This window comes from Ascidiella aspersa, chromosome 2, assembly GCF_963924565.1.
Source record: "Ascidiella aspersa chromosome 2, kaAscAspe10.2, whole genome shotgun sequence".
NCBI classification, from domain to species: Eukaryota; Metazoa; Chordata; class Ascidiacea; order Phlebobranchia; family Ascidiidae; genus Ascidiella; species Ascidiella aspersa.
The window spans coordinates 34,272,105-34,296,131 of record NC_139448.1 but is presented as its reverse complement, the minus strand read 5'-3'; the positions used below and the strand labels follow the sequence as shown (position 1 = coordinate 34,296,131).

The 24,027-nt window shown below is 34.9% G+C and overlaps 2 protein-coding genes across 2 annotated transcripts; one reads left to right on the top strand and one right to left on the bottom strand.

Moving 5' to 3' along the window:
• Window positions 1–7,143: 7,143 nt before the first annotated feature.
• LOC146165449 (uncharacterized) lies at window positions 7,144–13,778 on the bottom strand. Its single transcript, XM_083381828.1, has 10 exons — window positions 13,586–13,778; window positions 12,679–12,732; window positions 12,305–12,334; window positions 12,161–12,238; window positions 11,504–11,566; window positions 10,364–10,464; window positions 9,622–9,764; window positions 9,090–9,155; window positions 8,408–8,572; window positions 7,144–7,752 (listed from the first exon to the last, which is right to left on the bottom strand). The coding sequence occupies exons 1-10, from the start codon at window positions 13,673–13,675 to the stop codon at window positions 7,688–7,690; spliced, it is 855 nt and encodes a 284-aa protein (XP_083237954.1). The 5' UTR covers window positions 13,676–13,778; the 3' UTR covers window positions 7,144–7,687.
• Window positions 13,779–17,090: 3,312 nt separating this feature from the next.
• Window positions 17,091–23,894, top strand: LOC146165448 (hsp90 co-chaperone Cdc37-like). The gene is made up of 8 exons (XM_083382070.1): window positions 17,091–17,299; window positions 18,672–18,897; window positions 19,325–19,456; window positions 19,991–20,075; window positions 20,647–20,836; window positions 21,450–21,565; window positions 22,136–22,230; window positions 22,836–23,894. Exons 1-8 carry the CDS (start codon window positions 17,137–17,139, stop codon window positions 22,999–23,001), a joined length of 1,173 nt encoding a protein of 390 aa, XP_083238196.1. The 5' UTR covers window positions 17,091–17,136; the 3' UTR covers window positions 23,002–23,894.
• The last annotated feature ends 133 nt before the right edge of the window (window positions 23,895–24,027 follow it).

Genomic DNA, 24,027 nt, shown 5'->3' with positions numbered 1-24,027 from the left:
TAAGCCTTTCAAAAAATGTAGGTTTTTTTTGCACGGGTTAAAAACAAAACTGCATTGGGTTTTACCAGCCCTATACCGACCAGTAAATTAACTTGAAAATATTTAAACTGTTCTGACCAGATGACAATGTGCTCTTGCTCGTTGATTGGTCTCCGCCGACAACCCTCACAATGGGGTTGTTGTTCGAATTCGATCCGTAGAGGTGAAGTCTTGCATCCACAGGTACTTTGGGAAGCGGAGGCAAAAGTTGTGAAGCGTTGCTTTCTGTCAGGTGCGGTCCAATTGAATAACGGTGGCTGCTAGGAATAGGCATACATGTTAGGTACCATTCAAAGTTCGACTGTAAATAGTTCGCGCAATATTGCGAAATTGTACGTCCGGAAAAATTTCTTTGGACTGGGGTGTTCAGGTTGTTCAATATGACGTTTCGATAAGATTTGACCATTTTTTATGACCCGTATCTTTTAAACATGAACCATGAAGCATATAAATCCGCTACTGAATTGCACCTTTTGTGCTTCCTGAATTCATTAATTTGTTAAACCATTCTTAATCTGTTAAATATCCAAGATAGTTGTTTGGTTTTGTGGGAAGAATTGTCCTCTTAACGTTTATGCAATTTCGAATGATATTATTATTATAACGCTTCATCCACAGTTTGGGATATTGTTTTACAAAAGGTTTTCTTGTTCGCTTTACAAGTCTTTGTCTATCAATATAATAAAACGACATTGTTAGCAATGCTTGCTTCCCGACCCAGCAAAATATATTTTGGCACCTTAAGGCTCTTATATCGAATTTAATAACTCTCCTAAAAGTGCTTTTTGATTGGATTTCAGTATTCATTTGTGATCAAATCCAGAGATTTTAACTTTGAAAGATTAAATAAAAAATAGTAACTGGAGGAGGTAACCAATATTCTTAACCCTAAAGCACTTTCGGCCTAAAAACCTAAAACGATACTCTTGAAAGTTTCAATTAGGGCTTCATGGACTTAACAAAATGCGCGATCAAGTAAAAGTCTACAAGTAAGACTAATGTCCGCCTAACCTCGCAGTCAACGAACGAGTACGGTGTGGACGATTCACGGTCGAAAGGTTCTCTCCATTTTGCGGTCTTTGTAGTGGCACGTACAATCGGTCGTTTTCGTTTGTGCGAGTCTGTTAGGCAAAAGAATAACTGTAACAGAGCAGCTGTTTCTATTTGCATTTTAAAGGATAGAAAATGATTATTATTCATTACTGATTCCAAAAATGTATAGAAGTTGAAACGACGAATGCTATAGTTTGCTTGCAAATTTAATGGTTTAGTTAGGCTATATTCGGTTGTTACCTTGCTATTTATTGACTAATTTACCATTCCAGGCTTGGGCGCCCCAGGAGGGGGCAAGGGGGGGTTGCCCCCCCCTGTAATTTCAAAATGCGATTATTTTTATTGTTAAAGATGTAATATTTAGGTTAATTTATGTGTAGGTTAAGTCGGGGCAAAACGGACCCCTTAATGCAGAACTGGGCAAAATAGGCCCGCGAGCCGGATCTGGCCCGCCAAGCAATTAAATCCGGACCGCGGCTCATTTTTCTTGAAAAATAAACCGGGGCGACTTTCTACGTGATTGGTTGTAACTATATATACACTCTTTTTGCAAGGGCGGATCTATGTCCTGCTAACTCAATTTTTAGCCTGTTTAAAGACTAAATGCTAATTGTTTTCGCGTTTCGCGCGAATTTCTTTTGTCTTTCTTGATAGTTTTTTGGCGTCTTTACAGCCAAAAGTCGCCCTCAGCACTGTAACACTCTTTGAAACGAAAGTTTGTCAAACTTAGCCAAATGTTTGTAAATGGATTTTTTGCGTTTCGATCGACAGTATAAGGTTTAAAAATATAAACAAAAATTAGAATAACGGCCGTTTCCTACCTTTTGAACAGTGGCTCTTGAAGTGGCAGGTGTAAAATTAATAGCTACCTATATATACACCGTTTGTTCAAACGAACTCGACTTTCAGACATCCGAATTTTGTAACAAAGTCTTGGCTTTTGACGCAGATGTGTCTTTTTGCAGTTTGACAATTTTTTATTTTATTTTTGTCGACTGTTTCCTGTAGGTTTGACTTTCTGTCAGCAGGATACTTCGAGGTGATAAATAAAAAAGGTGGAATACTTCATGTTTTTTCTAAAAAGGAATTGACAGTACTTGGGTTTGTATAAGGAAGGAAAGAAAACGAGAACCACTGCTCTAAAACATATATTCACATTTGTCATAAAACACATATATTCACATTTGTCATAAAACACATATATTCACATTTGTCATAAAACACATATATTCACATTTTTCAACCCAATTTAATTAGTGCCAAGTTGGGGTTTCTCCCGATTTATACCTTCTTTGCAATATGTCCATTGTATCGCAAGTAACACATCGGCAACTAGCCTCAAGAAGAAAAAAATGGCAACGTAAGTCGTTCTGTGCAAAATTTTAACATTGAGCTGTTCAACGCTCACCACTCAATGCCAACAGACCAAGGAATGTACATATGTACGAATTATCTGTGCTCAATGCGTCACCCTCTAAATCGAATTTAAAGTTTGCATCTTAAATCAAATAGCCGCGATTTTTAGGCGCTTCGCCCGATGACTTGTCACCATCAAATCGACTTCAGTTGTAGATTTGCGCACAACTCCAACGTAGTAACAGGTTCAAATGGCGTGAATTTGGACCCGGCGCGCCACATCATTTTATGTTTCTCATGCCTTAAGTCAATGATATTTTCCGATTTTTCGTTTTTTTATCAGAAAGGGTAGCAACCGAAGGGTCATAGGATAAGTTACTCTTATGCGAAACAAAAAACACTGAAAAAAGCACACATTCTCAATAAATTACTCTTTTTGCCGTTTTTTGTATCACAACGTCCAGCTGTCTCGGATTAATAAACAGACCCTTATCTACAAATTGTTTAGCAAGAAGTAACTTTACCTTTATTTAAACTAGTAGCAAAAACATAATTTTATTGTACTATCCTTATATCAACATACCCCAAACACATTTTTCCCCCTTCTACAGGTTTGTTTAAAATCGAATCAGCCTGATTTATATCCACAAACGTTTTTTCGACGATAGTCACTGTTCAGTCCAAAAATTTTGACGCTGGTAATTTTCGTTTACCAGAAAACTAAGGGATCCGTTTTGCCCAGCCTGCCTTTTATATTCATATTGCCCCGCCCCCCTCCCCCCTGGAAAATTTTCTGCGGGCGCGCCTGATTCCAGGTAAAAGAAGCTACATTACATCGCACCAGAGGCTTAACTGCCTATGTCAATTAGCTATCGGAGACAAGTAGCCTATCGTTGCTTAAACCTGGTATGGGGGTCTTCAAATCGATAAAATACATCCGTAGCAAAGCAAGTAAACGCAGAATGTACTATTTTCTATCTGCATCTATAAGCTGTTTTTCTCTTCATGAATAACCTACTTCTTGGGTAATTGGTTTATACATTTTGGTAAAGTGTTTAGGCAAAGATATCTTTTAGGTAAAGTGTGTTAAGGCAAAGTGTGTTTAAGCAAAGAAAATTGTTTTTCAAAAAAAACTCTATCCATTCACCTTATCAAAATATGAAAATATGTTTTATATCTAGTATCATAATTATTGCCAAAAAACCCTTAAACTTACCATTTGGTAATACGGCTGTTCTGGTGATGTTCTGAGAAAGTCTTTTAATTTGGACAGTTCCAGCTCCAAATGCTGTAAAACAATTGAAGGCTACATCTTACAGAAAAAAATGTGGACGTTGACTGTTCTAATTTGCACATTTGATTGATTCTAATAGTTCCTTAAATTATGCTGCTTTAGGTATTGTTAAGTTTACAAACAAAACTGTGGCCAATAAGGTCCTAAGGACACTCTCTAAAAAAATCAATTAATTACTTAAAGTAATACAGATGTCGTCAAAAGGATTTACAACCACACGAATCACACTACCTGGTTGTTTTTCGCGACTATTTCTTCTTTCATGTCATTTATTGACGCAGTAACGGTCTCCCATTTGTCCGCTGTACCCTATAACAGAAATTAACAGCAGTTACAATCAATAATGCAGTCAGTATCCTATCAGCGAAATTAATTTTATTGGGCATTTTTCTATAGAAACCGCGATAAGTTAATGTGAGGCTGAAAAGTTGCAAAAATGTTATAAGACTAAGTACAAAATAAACTAGGGATGTACAATACATTTTTTTCCACTATGTATTTTAAAGAAAAGTAATGCGACCTGTCCTGATATAAAATGACGTCATTATTATGATTAAAAAAGCTAAATTCATGAGTAAAACGTCAACAATTTTCATAATTTTAGGCTACAGTTTTTTTCGAAACATATCTTTGATTTTTAACATTATATTTTCTCCGGAATTCGGCTTGGATCGCAAAACATGAAATGCACAAATTAATTTGGTATCGTATCGATACGAATAGCACCATAGTATCGGACGAGAACCGATACAATTACTTGCTATCGGGTATTGCTTTCTATTCGATAGTACCGGGCATCTCTAATAAACTTAAAAAAAGAAGCTATTTTTGAATACGCATGTCGGCGACCTTTTGGTTGCTCTATTTCAGGGGTTCTTGAACTTTTTTTACCTAAAATTTTTTTTTTGACGTCGCGTGGACCACCATAGGCAATTTTAATAAATTTGTTGATTTCGGTTTGAAAAATGTTAGTGGTCCGAAAAATGTTAATGAGTCTAAATACAGTCAGTACAAAACCGTTTTGTTTTTAATTAAACTGCTTTCTTTGAAAAAAATGATTACCTTTTAAAGACACACTAATATTTCGATTTTGATCCTTCATGCACCAACTAAAACTAATTCACGTACCCCCAAGGGGTCCATAGACCCCAGTTTAAGAAGCCCTGCTCTATTTGTTTCGAAAAAAACTCTAATTCAAGGAAACGCAAAACACAAGTCTAGCTTTAATTAACATCGCATGGTAACTACAACATACATATACACAGTGTGTATTCTGTAATCAAACCCTTATAGGTTCGTACTGGTTAACGATAACGGCGCATATATATATATATATATATATAATAGTACACATAAAGTCTTTGTAGAGGCTTACCGAAATCAGTCAACCCCATCAGGAGGATAGTAATGCATGCCCGGAGGTCGTGAGTTCGAACCTTACCGCGACCAGTTGTTTTTCTAACCTGGCCTTGCTTGCATTATAATCCTGCTCAGGCTGACTGGTTTCAGCAAGTCTCTGCGAAAGCATCTTATGGGTCGAAAGGCATTGACTATTTTCATTAGCTACCTGTAGTTTTTTTCTCTCTTGTCGTTCTTTCGTCAGCGCTTTTTGAAGTTTCTAAATCACAGTAGAAGGAAATTAAACACTTTAGATTAATTGTAACTGTTGTAAAATAAGACTGCTGTGATTGATTGATTCTACTAGTTGTTTAAATTATTTTTTTTACTTACCTTATTTTTAATTTCCAATTGTTCGATTCTTTGTTGCAAACTTTCAACCTGACAAATAAGGGCATATTTACTTAAATTGTCAGTTAAATTGAAATCAAGTAAGACTAAACTCATGATAAAACAGCCTAAACACTTTCGAAATTTTAAGGCCCATTCCAAATTACATATTGATTTTAAAAATTTGTTACCATTTCCCTTTTAAGGTTTTAGTTTAAAAAATAAAGTACTTACATTCTCCATTGTGATGAGACGACTTGCTAAACAACAAGGATCATGGACACTTGAAGGCAATTTTAATAAAAAATATTTTAAAGCAGTGCTTCTCAACCTTGCTTGCTGAGAAATAATACAGTAGCAATAATAAAGTCAAATTTGTCAAATATGGGTTATGTCTTCGTAAGGTTTCAGTAAATGTCGTAAATTTTTTAAATTATCTTGCTGAGAACCAATATTGATAAATTGAGCCACTGCAGTCGGCGACCTAACCAAATCCAACGGCTCCCCGATTTTGAACCCACAGATTGAGTCATTACAACACTCAGTCTAAATAAATGATTATACGTACATGCGTCCGTCTTGGAGTATAGCAACTCTGGTAAACTTACTTTAATAATACTGTAGAATATACTACAATACTTATAAATTAACTGGCAAATATATTTATTATAAGACAATATTTCTGAAAAGCATTTAGCCTAGTATTGTCGAACTCTAAACAAGCTGCTATAATAGGAACGGTTATTTTGACAGGGGGTGCGATGAAACCAAATACCTTTTTATTGAATTGCTTCAAAAGCGGGTCATTTTTACTTGACCCTGTTTGGCTCGTATTACACCCTAAACAATAGCCTACACGAAATAAAGGTTGGCAGACCACAAAAGAAACCGTGTTCACGCTTTCGAACAACCTGCTTTCAAAAACACATCCATAAAGCCTCTTTTCGATGCAGAGAAAATATCATTTGGACAAATCAAGTTTGTACGGTTGGGGTCACGTACAAATAGATAACGTTATCGCAAAAAGAACACCAACTAAATAATATTACAGCAAAGTTGTACCACAATGGACGCACAGGTTTGTATAAACGTCGATCCGCCAACCATTACTTGTACCAACGTTACTTGTACGACACTTAAACTGAAATCGAGGATTCTAACCCACCCGCGAAAAACATGGGGTTTTTCGATGCGCGTTAATTTTATTGACATAAAAGTATACTGCTAAACTATTGAAGTTGGTAAAATTGTCCGATTATGAGCGACAATTTAAATAAAAAACTAACACAGATGCAATATACAGCACTTAAAGTGTTTAATGTGCAAAACTTAAAATAAGTTTTAATGAAAAACACTTAATTGAATCCCAAGTTATTTGACATAATGACTTAAGTCCAAGTCAAGTCATTTGTCCAAAAGACTTAAGTCAAGTCAAGTCATTTTGGTCAAAAGACTTAAGTCAAGTCAAGTCATTTGAAAACAGTGGCTTAAGTGCACTTAAGTCAAGTCAATGAAAAAAAAAAAAAAAACTGTGAAACAGTTACTAAAATATGTGGTAATCGGCAGTGTTTTTTAGAATTGCCTCACCAACGTACAAAAAGGCAAATAAACACACAATATGATAATTGGCATGTATTTCGCAAATAGCACCAATGTATTCAACTCATCAGTAACTGGCCTTTACATGTATATTATTTATGCTGGGCCTATGAAAGCCCTACATTTACGTTTGTGTTGAACCAAAAGGTTTATGAAAAAACTGCATTCATACAAAGCAATGTCAAGTGGCAGTTTGAAATCAACGCAATCAAAAAGATAGTGATAAAATATAAAATTTTTACTTTTACATCGGTTAAGCGCAGGGTTAAGGTTTGGTTTGGGTGACCGCTAAGTAGTTTTAAGAGACTGCAAGTGTTTCTTTTAAATACCAAAATGTTGCAAGTCCAAAATTTGGGAAACCGCTGGAGAAAATTTGGGGGAACCGTTTTAAAACACTGGTTAAGCGCATTATTTTTGTTTCTATTGTTGTCAGACTAGTAACGTAATTTTAAAGGTATAGAGAGACTGTTACAATGTATACAGTGGAAACAACGAATTGGTTGTATAAATAATTCTGTTTATTTTATTGTTGTAGATTAATTGCCAAAGCGGTCTTCAGCCAATTCTCCACAGCTTCGTTTGGCGTTTTACCGCCGCCTTACAGTTTATTTTTTCTGCTTATTTTCTTTTTCCACTTATTGAACCGAAGCAGAACAGGCTGGATTTGTGTCCATGACTCCTCTCTGAAAACACAAATGAAGAATAAATGGTAAATTTAGGGACACAAATATAGCAAAAAACGAAGAATTGGTGTATTGGTTATTATACATTATTTTTCATTTAATGTATGGAAGCATAAAAAATAATGATATGTTTGCGAATATTAGGTTAGTGTAACCTAATTTCGTTCCACACGCATATTAATAGTTCCTAAAAAGTTCTCACGTTTTTAAGAAGCAAGAATAGTGGTTTCCAGTGTTGCAATGACGTAAGTCACTAGTTTGAAATGACTTGAATTTGACTTAGGTCATTTCCGCAAATCACTTGACAATCAAGATGCTTTTATTCAATACATTTCAGTAAACATGTTTTTTTCAGGCCAATTATATTAGCAAATCAAATAAATGTTAACTACTATTAGTTTCGTTTTTGTGTGTTTGCTATGCGAAATATTGCTCAGAATGGAACGCGTTCACCTATTTTAAACGATAATATTTCTTGGCTTACTATTTGTTGACAATGACTTGCCTTGGACATATTTTGTAAATGACTTTGTTGGGACTGAAGTCATTTTGTCGATTACTTGACTTGGTATTGAGTTGAAAAATGACTTCTTTACAACTTTGTTTATTTATGAGAAACTGTCCAACGGAGGAATATATTTTCGTGTTTTCTTACCGTTTGCTCGTGAAACGTTGTTGTTAGCTCGGTCTGGTGAATTTCGTCCCGTTGTAGTTGGCTGTGCAAACTCAACTTGGTCGTTAAGCGAACCAGCAGTTTGCTTTGGAAGTGTTTCGTCCGTTTTTCTGTTTCTCAGCGGAGAAGTTTGCCTGGATCTTAACTCTGTGAGCAAATATTTTAAACAACTAAAGTTGATACTTTGTAATACAATACACGGATTTTCTTAGTAGTTTCAAAACGTTTGTAAACAATGAAATATCGATTTTATCCAATATTATGGCTTTATTGTTTTAAGTGTAGTTCGTACGATTTTAAACTACGATTTACATAGTTATGATCGTCATTTAAAATGTTCGAATCGAATTTAGTTGGATAATGTATCGTTCTTAAAAATCAAATACGATATTTTTTTGCGTTTTATCTTCGTAATTTTTTCACTGGTGATGGCACAAACGATTTTAAACTACGATTTGCGTTTTATGATTGTAATTTAAAGTCCAAAGTCCTTTTTCTTTCGATACTATATCGTTCATGAAAACCAAAGTGGAATGTAGGCTATTTTTTGTGCGGCCACAAAAGCTAACGCAGTATAGTGGAATCCTACTATCGTTTTTACTTGATTTATCGATACGGCTTCTGATCCTACATTTTCAGACTGTTATTTTGTTAATTTGCTTACCTGAACTTGCAAACGAGCTTGGAGAATAAGATATTTCGTCGGGATCTTGGTACGAATGATGATCACCTGGTAATTGCATAAAACACTGTCAAAACACACCCCCTCTGGTAATGTGGTAATTAAGGTTTAAAAACCGTAAAGTCGTCAATTCTGGTTCGTTTTTATTTCTGCTCTATGTGGCTATTGAGTTTAATTTCACACAATTTACACTCAGTAAGACAAGCCTAAAAGTTACACTGTACAGTTCTGTCTAAGGGGTCAAAAATAAAGTGTTTATATAGGGGGAAATTAACCTTACAAACGAAGACAAATTAACCTTCGAATAAATGAAGTGTGTATTTACATCATAATTCTACCTGTGAGGAAAAACAACCAGCTAAAAATTACACAGGGTCATAGACGTTTCTCCTACATATAGAATTTAATTTCAAAGTCTTCAAGAACATTTTTTAAAGAAAAGCACTGTGTATTGGTTGTCCACCAAAGCTGTAACGACCAGTAAAGTATTGGAAAATATTTTAACTACTCTGACCAGATGACAATGTGCTGTTGCTCGTTGATTGGTCCCCGCCGACAACCCTCACAATGGGGCTATTGTTGTTGCTGTTATTGTTTGAATTTGAACCAGATGATAAGTAAAGTCTTGCATCCACAGGGCGTCTTGGAAGTGGAGGTCTAATGTGTTTTGACGCGTTATATTCTGACAGGCGCGTTCCGGTTGAATAATGTCAGATAGGAAACAGGTATAAAGGTTTGGTAACTATCAAATTCGACTATAAAAAGGCTATGAAAGAATGCTAATTGCCTTTAAACTGGGCTTTTTAGGGTGTTCAACGTCACATAAATTAGATAAAACTAATGATCTCACTTCAATTACAACGTGCTTTCAAAACATGACTGCGAGTCATATAGCATCTTGACAGCATTCACTTTGAGAACCAGTATGTCACTTTAAAGAAGCAGCGAGGATTAAGTTTAAAGGTTTGTTTTTATATTTTGCACAACCATACACTTTCTTCAATTACAAGAACGTTTTTGAAGAAAATGAAATGGTTTGATTCACTTTTGTCGTCTTACCTTTGGCTTTAAACAGTAACTGACCAAGGCCACTTTTGCTAAAAATGTAAAAGATTGGAGGCTTCCGGAGTGATGGCCTAATAAGCGATTGTTAAAGGCAGCATCTGTTGTTTAATTTGTTTACAAGTGAAGCACAAAAGGTGACGGGACAGCCGCGTAAAGTTAACCAACAAAATTAGCCCCTGGAAAAGACTAACCTGACGTGTGATGGTGACGAACTTGAGCCGGATGACCTACTTCGGTCGTCTTCATCGGGTCTTACAAGTTGAACGTAGCGGTCGCGACGTTCAAAGTAGGTCTCAAAAACGCAACATGCAAATTAAATTAAATCCTAATAGAATATGAGGAGAGACTATAAAAGGGCGATCAGACCAAAGAAAAGAAAAAAAAATTGTCGTTTATTTGAAAATGTAAGCCTAATTGGACGATACATCCGGAATATGAGATTTGAGCTGTACATTGTCAAAGTAACGGATTACATTTTAAAGGACCAATTAACACTAGGACAATAATATTTTGCAAATGGTTGACCTATGTAGAATTGACCTAAAAATATTTTTTGACAAACTTCTAAACTATTAGGAATGCATTAATTTAAACAACGAATTGTTGTCGGAAGTGCTGCATTATGTTCATTAGTGTTGGCGCAGTCAGTGACTTGCTTTTGATGTTTTACTGACGACCGGTGGAACAAAATCAGTATTTTTGGCAAACAGAAAAAAATAAACAACGCACATTATCGAAATAGAAAATGGGTTCATTGCAAATTAACACCGAAACAAGACACAGCAAATACATTCTGCCAAATGTGTGAATTTTTACTTTTTTGCCAAACCAAAAAATATTCACTCTTATTATCACTGAATCAGAATTTGACATAATGCCTATCATTCCAGCAGGGTAGCATTTTTCGCATCTTTAGTTATGAGTCGGGTTGTGCAATCTCTTTGAGGCAAAAAGTATAAACACAAATAATTATAAATTAAAAAATACCGCTGCCTAAAACAAGCCTACTGCCTGCCAATGAGCCCTGTACAGTCCACAGCCTTTTTTAATTGAATTAAACCTGTAAGCCTATTGGGAACTACAAAGCAAAGGGGCGGTTAAACTTGTGCCTAATGTTTTCGTAACTATTGAGATGAAATGTACATGCCGAAACGATACTGAATTCAAGTTGGATTGTTTGCTTTGGCTTTACGGGTGACGGATTTGAATAGAGCATTCGTCAAAATTAAATCAACAACCCATTCCATTGTAAACCAAGTAAATATTGGCATTTATTGTATTCTGATACAGTTAGTGAAATCCTAAGGCTCAATGCTTAATCTATTACATACCGATTGATCACTTGGTGTTATTCCAAAGCTTTCTTTCAATTTCGCAAATTCCACCTTTAAATTCTGTCAAGCAAAATGCGCTCTTTATTAAGGGACTTTAAAAAAAGGAGATTTGAGCAGTCGAAAACACAAGTACTTTCACAGATTTGAAAAGAGCACGTTTAACGAACAATGCAGGAATGTCTATCTCTATTTTTTGAACGTAAAACAAAAACGTCTGGTCTTACATATTAGGAAACAATGGAAATTATATGTTGGGCGTGGGTGTGGTAAGCAAGCATTACCATTTTCATGTGTGGTTAAAAAAAGCCTACCATATTTAATTCGTCCCCTAAAAAGACAATTTTGTCAGCAAGTTAAAATGCAAATTTTTTTTGTGTAGTTATAGGCATATTCAGAAAACCAGAAAAAGATTTTTCCCCCTGACTTTCGTAATACAAAACATAAAAGAAAAAAATAATTAAACATCATATGCTTTCGCCGAAAACTCTTAGGTATTATGCCAAATTAGTTTGACTTAGGTATTATGCCAAAACGACACAGAAACATATAATTGTTTTAAAAATGGACATAATTATGGTAAGCTAGGGAAATCGGAAACCACCAGAGCGTTCGTAAAACGTAAAACCCTTTTTCCACACGAACGAACACACGCACCCTGTTATTTTTCGCTATGATCTCTTCTTTCATCGCTACCATGACGGCGTTTAATGCTTCGACCTTGGTAACCACATTCTGTACAAAAAAAACAAACATCATTTTGACACGACATTTTCGACACGGACTGTACAAGCACCCAACCTGCAATCTGTTCAGTTCTTTTTCGAGCTTCTGCAAAAAACAAACAAGTTACTCTTTTTGACACTGCTTGAAACGCAACGAATAACTTTAACCGATAAACTGAAAGCACAGTTTTAGTTAAAATAGAAACATAAACAACATGACAATAGTGATAACGTTACAACAAGATTAGATTTTAAACTTTTGCACCATGTTTAATATATCAATAAACTTCATACCAATCGTTTTTTCCTGGTTATCAAATTAAATGTTAGGACTGTTTGCAAAACAATCATTGCTAAATTACTACTGTAATATAACTATAAACAGACGATAAACGACTAGTTTGTCATTATGACAAAATCATTTACTAGTCAAGTTGACGGGCTGTGTACCTTGTTTTTTTCTTCCAGTTTTTCGATCTTCTGTTTGTTATTGAAATCTGCAACCTTATAAATAAAAAAAGAACAGGCAAACCAAATTTAAAATTAAAATAAGTAGACATTCGTCGTTTATTAGAAGAGTTATACTATTTTGGCAGCGGATACTTATTTCTAAACTGTAGGTGCTTGCAAAATGGCGTAGCCTACTAATGTACGCCCAATGTTGCCAAAAGTCATGTTGCAATAAATTTGTCACTCATAAACCAGTAGTGTCAAACGTAGCGTTGGTTCACAACATTGATTTGTCACGGATTCTTTTCCAAAATCATCCAGCTTACAAACCCACATTTTTTAAATGAATACCTAACCAATGTTACTGACGGCAAAATAGTGATTTCTAAACATGTTGTTGAAGACGAATTAAAACAGCAAAGGCTTAAACATATCTGTATAACATAATGTTTATTAAAAAACTTTGCCTTGTGTATATAAAGCGTTTTTTTTGTAGCCTACTTTTCATTGTACTTGTGTATCCCTGGTTGGAAACGGCTGTTATAAAGTCCAGGAAAGAATTTTCAACAAAAGATTTAGGCGAACCAGTGAAAGTTAGCATGTTGAGTAATTGATATACTGGTCGAATCATTGAAAAGCCAAACCAATACTCAGTATTGCAATGATAAACCTTCTAATTTAAAAATACATATAAAGAAAACCTATATGTTAGTGAATTAACGCAGCTTTATTGAATAGTCCTGTTATGTGTTAATAAAACCACCACTAAGCTGTACTAAATTGAGCAATTTAATACAATATGCTATATATTTACCGACATTATTGTAATGCCTTTACTTGTTCAATTAACACAAGGTTATTAAAACTGCCAACAGAGTCCTGTCTGTTTTAAATAATATATACTTACGATAAGCGATATACATCGGGCTTTGATCTCTTCGTCAGACGAGCCAAGCAAACATTCGTAGTTGACGTTTTGTTGTCCACGGTTGCTCATCGCGATTTCGTTCAACACACTTGTTACCAACTCTTCTTTAGGTTTAGGCTAACTAAAGCCAACCAGTTATCAAATATTAAGCTTGCCAAAGCAACCAGTCAGCCAAGACAACTCGGCCCCACCTGCAATCTCCCCAAGCGTAAATACCTCGCGGGGAAATTTCCGCGAGCAAATATTAGGCTTTATTGCCCACGTGATCCACTGTTGTTGGCTTTACTCAACTTGGATTGCGTCACGCTGTTTTTATCTAATGGCGACAAATCACTCTTGGCTGCTGCTGGCGATTGAAAATTTGAGTATTAAACAAAACACTTGGGAAAGATTAACGCTGGGATAAGAGCGCGTTTTTTTCCAACTTTTTAAGATAGTACCTAAATGTTACTGAACGGTTTATCAACGGTTTCTGTTGGAGAAATTGTAATTTCCTTCTATAGAGAATTTGTAATTCCTTATTTACATGATGCCTCAAATCATTATCTTTGGCATACGAAATATTGCTTAATTTAATGATGCTTTTTATTTGGCACCATTGTGAGTTATTTTTACAATTTTCACCAAAATCCATGGAACCAGAATACACATAAAAGTTAAAAAGGTAAATTCAACGATTAAAATCAACCATTAGCACATGAGTTGATAGTCTTTTTTTGTGAACCTCGAGAGATAAGCAAATAATCTTGTGGCCCTATTTGTTTGACAAACCTGACTTAGATAATGAAAAAAAATTCAGGCTTTGTCAGACAAAACACTTTTCACTGTCAACCTACGGCCTTTGTAAAAGGGTTAAAGCGAAGGGACCGCAATTCTTATTTCCGCCTACAATTTTATGACTTTACCGAAACGCCGTTCCAGACTGTTCCAGCTTACCTTTAGCCATTGCTGTTGCGCCACAGCCCAAAAGACAAGGAATACACTAACAATGCTAAATGCCTTTAAGCAAAAATTTACTTTCTAACGTCTCTTTCTTGGAGTCCGCCATTACTATATTGTACAGTTGTGCACGCCTTTACAAATATTCAAGGTCTGATGGACTTCATAGAAAATCTCAGTAAACTGCGGAGCAAGACTTTTTTTTGAAAACGTTACAAACCTGTAAAATCTTTGTTTGTTTTGTGGAAAACATTTTTATTTCTTTATATAAGCAAAAATCAGATTTCAGGGTAACTGCTTTACGTGTCCGAATTTACACAAATAATACTATCATTGGGGAAGCTCATGAGACGCATTGTCAAAATATAATTCAAATTAAACTGAAACTCAGGTTCCTTAATGACCATATCCCAAGTTAAGTTTTTTTTAAATGTCTATGGTCACCAAGCTTGTTTCATAAAGGTGCGGATAACTAAAAAACCGGCGATCGCAGACTGCGTAGGCCGTATGTATAAATTTCCTTTTAGTTAAAATTGTCATTAAAATTTGACTTATTTGAGCATCAGACAAAAATTTTCGTTGAAGTAGTAATAGTACACTGTTTTCACACCCGATCCGTTAGAAATCAGTGCATTTCTAAGCAAAAAGGTCTACGACAATCAGGGCATCCAATGGAAAAAAGGCTAGACTTTTAGACCTTGAGGTCCTGGCAATGCACTGATTTGGACCTTTAGGTAAACTCCCGGCGTAGATAAATTAAAAATATTCATTAAAAGTTCAGAAAAGATAGCAAAAAATATGAGATAGGATTAATAACACTTTACCCACCTAAACCCTAACGCTAACCCGAATCCTAACCCAAATAACGTGCGTAATTTTAATAATTCTTCAAATGCTGGGGAAAAAGGCCCAAACTCGGATGGGCATAAGATGGTTTCTCGTCCATTGTTTTTAAGATTACTAAGTCACAAATTGAGGTATTGGGGCCTGAAGCGTTATAATTATTAAATTATCGCACATTATTTGGGTTAGGGCGCTGGTTAGCGTTTGGGTTTGGTTGGGTCAAGTATTGTTAAACTTAATCTTCTCATGCACATTTGTTAATGCAAATTAGTGCATTGTCCAAGACCTCAAAGTCTAAAAGTCGGACTTTTTGATCCTTTGAATGCACTGATTGTCGTAGACCTTTTTGCTTAGAACTGCACTGATTTCTGACGGATGGGGTGGTTTTCAAATCATTACGGAAATAGGACGAGGTAAAAAAATTTAACGGAAGGGTCGACAAACTAGGTCATTTAAATTCGATGACTTGTAAACTTGATGCAACACGCAACACAATTAAATTTGCCTAAAATATAAATGTATTTCTGGACAAACAATGGCTTCTAACTTTTAACCTGTTGGTGATAAATGCCGACTGGATTGTTCTGGCAAATTCTGCAGTTGTAAGTTTAACGCCTAAAGCACAACTAATAAATTAATAAACCTTTTATTCGATTAGTTTGAGAGCGCAATTATAATAAAATAAAGCTGTTTTATTTTAATAATTTGCTTTAAAATACATTTAAGCATGTTTGTATACGTTTAAAAGAAATATTTTGTGGTTTTAGTATGCGCTTTAGGGGTTACAGAGGTGGTGTTATTCGTGATATATACATGATGATGGTTTTGATTCGAAGAGTGGTAATTACAAAGTTGGTCAGCTGTGGTCTCAGTCTCGCCTTAGTTTTTGTTTCAAGTTTATTTGTTGTTAATGTTCAATTTAAACCACTCTAAAGTCAATATAAGTTTACCCTAAAGACAAGAGGTTGTTTATATTATTCAAACTGAATTTGGTGAAATAGCGGAACTGAACTTTACGGTTGTTGTACTTCCTGTTTAAGTTAGAACAGCTGATAGTGCAATATTTGGCGCTGGTCTAGAATCCTACCACAACGCACATTATTTGGGTTAGGGTGCCATTTAGCGTTTGGGTGTGGGTAGGTTAAGCAATATTATTACATAACAATAATACTTGTCTTGACCCACCCTCAGTCCTCACCCAACAATAATCAACACCCTACTCCAAATATTGTGCGTTTATTTAATAATTGTGGTAGGATTCTAGACCAGTGCTTAATACTTTTTGGGCGCTGATCTAGAATCCTGTCACTTTTTTTTCTTTTACAGTGACCAAACAAGTTTTCAGAAATAAAATTGCTAGGAACAAATAAATTTGTGAGAATAAATATAATGTTAATACTTGACCCATCTGAACCCAACTGCTGACTCTCACCCTAACCCAAATAACGTTAGCAATTTAAGCCCCCAGACGAAAATGTGGAAGGATTCTAGATCAGCGCTGTTATTTGCATTAAGAAAGTTTTAAAAAGCATTCTGAATTTCACATATCAAATTTAAAACGAAAATTTTTTTTTTAATTTTATTGTCAGGTTTATTATTTTCCCTGAAAGAGCTTAATATGGGAACAAACTAAAACACTAAGAATCCAATTTTAACAGCTGTACTAAGTTACTAATTATACCCCATAATTTACAGACTTGAAATAATAGAAAAACTGTGAGAAGTGTATTTTTCTACTTGTTTGCAAAATGTCGCGGTTGGACTACAGCAAGTGGGATCACATTGAGGTTTCGGACGACGAAGATGACACCCATCCCAACATCGACACCCCAAGCTTGTTCCGCTGGAGGCACCAAGCCAGGGTTGATCGCATGAAGGAAAGGGACCAGGAATGGGAAGCTCTGAATAAAGGTAAAAGTTCGAAATTGTTTTAGTCAACAGAAAACATCAAATTTTTTGTTTCAGTTAATGCACAGTGGAGTGCGGTTTGTGACAAGACTTTTTCTATATTTTTTAGCACTCAAGTCTTGTAACATGTATATCATAAGCCTTAGACTTGTCTACTTTTAATACTGCATGTCTGTCTACATAGGCGAACGTGGGTGTGCAGCCGAACGTGGGTGTGCAGATCGTTTTTCAACGCCCTGGGTTTCTTGCAGGGCGTCAAAACGCCCTGGAATTCGCCCAAGTTTCGTGTGCAATTAGTGTACAACTCCACTTCTGTGAATACTTTATTTCAGCTAGCGTAATGTTCACTGCAAGTAGCACAATCGTGGCTCACTAACAGTATGCGCGACTTTCCTGAATTACATGGGGAGAAGTACCATCTGCGAAAGTGTTCTTTATCAATTTTACATTTATATTCACCAAGTTATTTAACCCAGATTATAACAGTAATGCATTAAATTACATACTAACAATGGATTGTGATTGACTGGTTCCAAAAACGCCCTGGGATTTTAAAAGTTGGGCGCCTATGTCTGTGTATAATTATTTGGATTAAGCACTACTAAAACAACTGAAAAGCTTTCGTTTCTGACATTTAATAATAAGAATTAAAACAGGATTGCTAAAAAGTACTTAAATCTTAAATGTATTTCAATGTCTTTAAATTTAAGTTTGAATTGTCTTGAAGTATTTTTAAATCCAGCCTCATTTATGTGTAGAAGGTTTTGTAGTAAAACAATTTTTGTTTTGTTTTTTTATTGTTTTGACCATGGCATATCTACCGTTTTGATTTGCAAATTACATTCAATAAATTTCAAGCTATCCAATTTGAAGTATGTATTTAAAAACCTACAAATTTTCTTTGAAAAGTGTTTTAATGTCTGTGAGTTTTTTTTTCAAGTGTGTGGAAATGCAATTTACAACTCTTTTTAGGAAATAAAAAACTATTGTGATTTTAAACAAATAACTACTTCCTTTGTAGAGTATCTATAACTTTACTAAAAGTTGACTTAGTTTTTTTCAAAATTTACTTCTTTGAAGACTTTAGGAGACAGTTTTGTATTCCTTCACACATTAAGATATGCACACTTTTTTCATCTCATACATGACAAAAATTGCTTTTTACTTTATATATATACATAAATGTTGCAATTTTTTATTGTATTGTTTTTGTCAAAATAACATAATAATTTTATATCTAAACTGTTGCTACCAGGCATAGTAATACAAAAAAAGTGTAGTTAATTACAATTACCAGAGGAGCTGTTTTTTTTATTTGTATAAGAATTTTATGTTGATTTATTTTCACCCTAAATTCAATCACCTCTGCTTTCAGGCAAAGAAGAATACCAGAAGAAGCTCAACGAAGTGGAGAAGAAATTAAAGAAGAGTGACTTGAAAGATGGGGAGCTGAAGAAGGTCCTCCTCACCAAGGAAGAGCTTGCTAAGCAGGAGGCGGACTTCAGGAAAAAAGAGGAGGAACTTCGTCAGAAGGACAAGGAAACGCCGTGGAACATCGACACGATCTGCAAGGAAGGTTTCAGCAAGTCTATCTTGAACAAGTAAGCCTTTTGCTACATTGCATATACGCTAACATTTAAAAAGATTTGTAATATTTTTGGGGAGCTAAGCACCCCAAATTAAGCGCCCATGGTACTTCGGTTTATGTTTGAGTTTGACAATATTTGTCTTACTTCTAATTCTTCATAATTTGGGTACTGTACCACACAAGTTTCTGAAATAATTAGGGTTTCATGCAAGTTTCAAAGTCGGATTGTTCCCAATACCAGCCTAGTATCAGAAAATATAGCGATACTACCACTTGACGCCAGTCATCGGCTGCTACTCCACATCCCTATACTTGGAAATTTATTTGCATCAAACAAAAATTGCTAGTTCAATTCTGTTTCCAAATGCTATTATAGTTGTACAAAAAACACTTTAACAGTAAAAAGACTAAATTATTTAAAACAAACAATTTTTTTAAAGGGAAGCGCCAAAAGAAAAAGAAGCGGAAGATGATGAAGATGAAGCTTACGAGAAACAACGTCAGTTCCAAGAAAAGTATAAGAAGGAACTCCAGCATTACGGAATGCTTAGCAAAGCTGATGAGAGCAGAAAGTTAGTTTAAATCTTAACTGCTGCTTTATATCATGAAATTCTCTTTTTTATAGTTTAATTCCTGAATTCAACAAAAGTTTTTTGGTTAAATGCTGTCATTTAGTGCGGTTATTTTGAGTTGCGAGTTTAGTTTCTCTATACAGCTTTGTATTGCTGTAACATTTACTAGTACTTCATTATGACCAATACCTTAATGTCAGGTTTTGCATTGATCCTAATATTGCTATAATATGATTGCGCTCAGGACAATAACTTTAGAATGACAATTAAGAAACACATTTTGTGTCATAACAGTTGTTGACCGAGCTTTGCGATAAATTTTCTGCTAAATTGTCTGTTAGAACTTGTAAGTTCCGCTTTTATTTTTGAATATGCAATAGCCTGAAATACACCATATATTGTGTAATTTTGTTATATATTTGTGTATTAACTGTTCATAGCTACTAAAGACTAGTAAAGGTTAATAGTAACAATTTTCTGGCATTTTACATTAACTGTTTTTTCTTAGCCTTTAATACTAGCTATTTTTTCTAGATACCTGCAAGACAACCCATACTTGGTTTGTGACAAATCAGCAAATTACCTTTGCATCTGGTGCATAGATCTGGCAGTGGCCGAGGTAAAATTAAATAAAATATAAATTGAAATATAATGAATATTAATTAATTAAAGTTAATATTTTTAAGCTCATTTTGAACTTCATTTTTTTTTAAATTGGCACTGCTAGGTATAAATCTTCTAAATTGCCTTTTAAAATCATATTTTTTTGATAAGTCCATTGCAAAATTTAAATAAATTGGTGTGCCTATGCCTTTTTGCAAACAATTAGGACTTCCCAAATGGTAAACCACAAGATGCAAATCCTAAGAAGCCAGGTTTTTTGTTTAGGAAATATGTGAAAAATCCAGGCAACCTACAGATCAATCCTGGGCCATTGCCTATAATGATCTTCGGTTTCATTTGATCCAATTAAAGCGAAATTAAACACATGATATATGTGTTAACTAGAAAAATAGTACATTTGTTTGAACTGTACTTATCCTTAAGGAAATATGCTGTTGGCCAGTAGATTTTACTCAATAGGCCATATCTAGCCTGTGGGCTGCAGATTGGTAATCCCTACTATATAATATCGATCAACTGTCTTTTTTGTGTATAACTCAATGTAATCTTTTAGATTTTTTTTTTAGAAAGACAGTCTAATGGAACGGGTCGCCCACCAAGCAGTGATCTTGCAATTTGTTCTTCAACTTGCTTCCCAAATGAAGACTGACCCTCGCAATTGCTACAATGCTTTCTTTAACCGATTCGAAAACTTGAATGCAGATTATATGGAGAGTTTCTACGACGAACTCAATGCATTCAAGGGAAGGGTAAAAGGTAATAATAAGCTTGGTTTCAAATTCAAACAAATATATATACATAGGCGCCGAACGTGGGTGTGCAGAGGGTTTTTAGAAGCCAAATATTACGCCAGTGTTAGAACCTCTGAAATATTTTAATAGTAAATTTTTTATACTATTCAAAAATATAAAGCGCTCAATTAGATAATGCATTGCTGAAAGTCTTTATAAATTTGTACCAAACCACTCTATTATCAGACTAGTAACACTGCGTATACCTGATATTGGGGGTCGGCTCCGATGTGACATGATCTGACATACCGCATTTATAAAACAGTTTAGATATGATCTGACATAACTACTTCTTGAACTTGAAAAAAAAAGTTTGAGATTTCACTGTTGTTATCTTGGTTTGTAGCCTTATTTGTCTTACTCAAAACCTGAAAAAATGTGGCTCTGTTGGTTGACAAACTATATTTTTAAATTGGTAAAAACTGTTTTAATGGTTTCAAAAAACTGTGTTTAGTTGTCTTAATTTGTTCAAGTACAGGGGCTAGTCAGCTGTTTTAATTGTTTTGTATTCAAAGTGTAATTTATTGTCGTGTTTCAAACTCTAATAACCATATAAACCTAGCTCCTTTAACTTGTAGAGCGCGCCCAGGCTCGCCTCGACGATGCAATGAAGAGGTATGAAGAGGAACAGAGAAAACAGGAAATTGGTCCTGGTGGATTGCATCCTGCTGACGTCATGGAGACCCTTCCTCGAGTAAGAACAAGCTTTCAATTTTATAAATTTTCTATTTGATTAACTTTTAACCATACGAGTGTATGTTTGATAGGCATCTGATACCCCATTTTGCTCTTCTGCTGAATGAACATAAAAGTAAAATATATAGATATGAAAGTTATATTTTAAGGCCCATTTTAAGCATAAATTTCTGATAAAGACTCCTGTTAATTTTTTTCCTTTTGCTCTTTATAATAGAGATAATGATTTTTTTTTTCTTGATTTAAAACACTTAAACTAGAGATTGGTCCCATATTATAATGTGTATTTGGAACAAATCTATGATGTTATGCAGTCCTGCTTTTTTCGTTTTTATTTTGTTTGCACCAAAAGTGTCGTATCAAATGCTTATGCAAAAACTGGTTGGTTGTTTTACGCATTAATGTATTTTCTGTAACTTGATAATTAATGAATTAGAAACTGAAGATTATACAATCCGTATTGAAACATCTTTATCAAAATGACCTTTTTGGCTTTGGACATTCGTCATCAAGCTACATTACAGATCCGTGTAGTCGATTATAGTCTACCTGAATGTCTTTTTTACAGAAACTTGCCGAATGCTTTGAGTCACAAGATATCCCGATGCTGCGCCAAGTAATCAAGGAAATGGACCCAGATCAAGCAGCCTACCACATGAAACGGTACGAGCCAATGTTGTAAACAAGTCATTTTTAAATTACTAAAGTCCAAGTCAAGTGAAATATTAATAAGTGACGTCCCAGTTAAGTCATAATTAGAGCAAGTCAAGTCCTTGCCAAAAAATTAAATGTTAAACTTATTGTATTAAAATTGGTAAATTTGTCCGATAACTTAATTAAAAACTATACCAAAACGCAACATATAGCAAGCAAGTAGCGTTATGTGCAAAACCTAAGATAAATAACCCAATTTTATAAAATATGCCCAATGAAAACACTTTATTTCAACCCAAGTCGTCAAAGTCAATTCAAGTAATTTGTCCAAGTGAAGACAAGTTATTTTTTTCAAAGGACTTAAGTTAAGTCAAGTCATTAAAAAATAACGTGTTGAGTACACTTAAGTCAGGTTATTGATTTAAGCCATTACAACACTCTTAGCTAACTTATATTTCCGTATTTTCTGATAAAGGTTGTTATTTTCGTTGTTTTAAATATGAGATGAAGCTGGTTAAATCAACCACGCGATCGCGACACATAGTATTTTTTGGAAGAAAAAAAAATATTTTTTTCCTTAAAAACATTTATAAAATGCACAACATTTTTTCCAGATGTGTCGACTCCGGCTTATGGGTTCCAAACGCCGACGGTGATTCGCTCGTTGAGGAGCCCACGCCCCCCAAGGCGGCCCCCGGCGCCGAAGAGGCCACCTACGAGACGGTTCCCGAAGCCCCCCAGGAACCTGACCCCCAAAAAGCCGACGGAACGGAAGTGTGACCCCCTAATCACGGTTTCCAGAACAACTTGTTGTTTTTTGCGAATTTCTGTCGCGCGAGGTCGCTGCTGGACGCTGTTTTTTTAATTAATTCGGGGAGCAACATTTTTTTTTTACTTTTGGACTTTTTGATTTCTCTAATGGATTTCGGATTGGCCTGACGAAACTTTTGACAACATTTTTTTTCAAAAATAGCTTTTTTTTTAATGTTTACTGTATTTTTGTTGAAAAACTACCCTAACTTTTTTTTTAAAGAGTTAATTATTATCCATTGCGAAATTAAAGATATCGCGATTATTTAAAACTCTAACAGCTATTCCACATTGAATTTTCGAATGGGAAACAAACTTCGCATTCAAATGCTGCGTCTGGTACAGTAATTAATGTATCAATGTTTAGCATTAACACCGTTTTAGTAGTAAAATGCGATTTGATTCTAATTGATTGTGAAATATACTTCGTTTGATTAAATTTAATTCTATCCTAGTTTAATTTATAAATTTTGCTTTTTTAAAAAACATTTAAATTGAAAAAAAAACGAAGTTCTAGTTTTAATCTGATTCCTAAAGTTACAAAAATACTGAAAGCTCAAGAAAAAACAGACGCAGCATGCCGAACAATTTTGGATTTCGGAAACTTTTCTTAATGTGCTGATCGCATATCACCCGAGTCTGCCGTGTGCGTCATTTTGGTGTCAAACACTCAAACAGTCTGTTGTTTTCGTAGCTTTCGATGCTTTGTAATTAGAGTCGCCAGTTAATTTCATGTACTGCTTTATTCGTCGATGGTGAAGTTATCTGTGTGTTTTGCGCCCCGCGCTGTGTACAATATCCGCCACTTTCTGACATGTTGTGTAAATATTTTTATTTCCAATAAAGCAAAAAACATGCAACAAGTTGTATTGTATCGATGTATTGTTGTTTTCGGCCATAATTATATAAACCGCTGGGTCAAATGACTTTATATACCACCAACTAATCCTGCGTAGATTTGAGGGGCAAACTGTATGTAACAAATGAGTTCTTTCG

Bases quoted from the DNA above. Each gene is read 5' to 3' on its own strand.
- LOC146165448 (XM_083382070.1), top strand. From the start codon at position 17,137: ATGTCGCGGTTGGACTACAGCAAGTGGGATCACATTGAGGTTTCGGAC. The intron at 20,837-21,449 runs GTAATAATAAGC...TTTAACTTGTAG, and splicing joins ATTCAAGGGAAGGGTAAAAG to AGCGCGCCCAGGCTCGCCTC. The intron at 22,231-22,835 runs GTACGAGCCAAT...CATTTTTTCCAG, and splicing joins GCAGCCTACCACATGAAACG to ATGTGTCGACTCCGGCTTAT.
- LOC146165449 (XM_083381828.1), bottom strand. From the start codon at position 13,675: ATGAGCAACCGTGGACAACAAAACGTCAACTACGAATGTTTGCTTGGC. The intron at 12,335-12,678 runs GTACACAGCCCG...TGTTTTTTGCAG, and splicing joins AACTGGAAGAAAAAAACAAG to AAGCTCGAAAAAGAACTGAA. The intron at 11,567-12,160 runs GTGCGTGTGTTC...TTTGCTTGACAG, and splicing joins TCATAGCGAAAAATAACAGG to AATTTAAAGGTGGAATTTGC.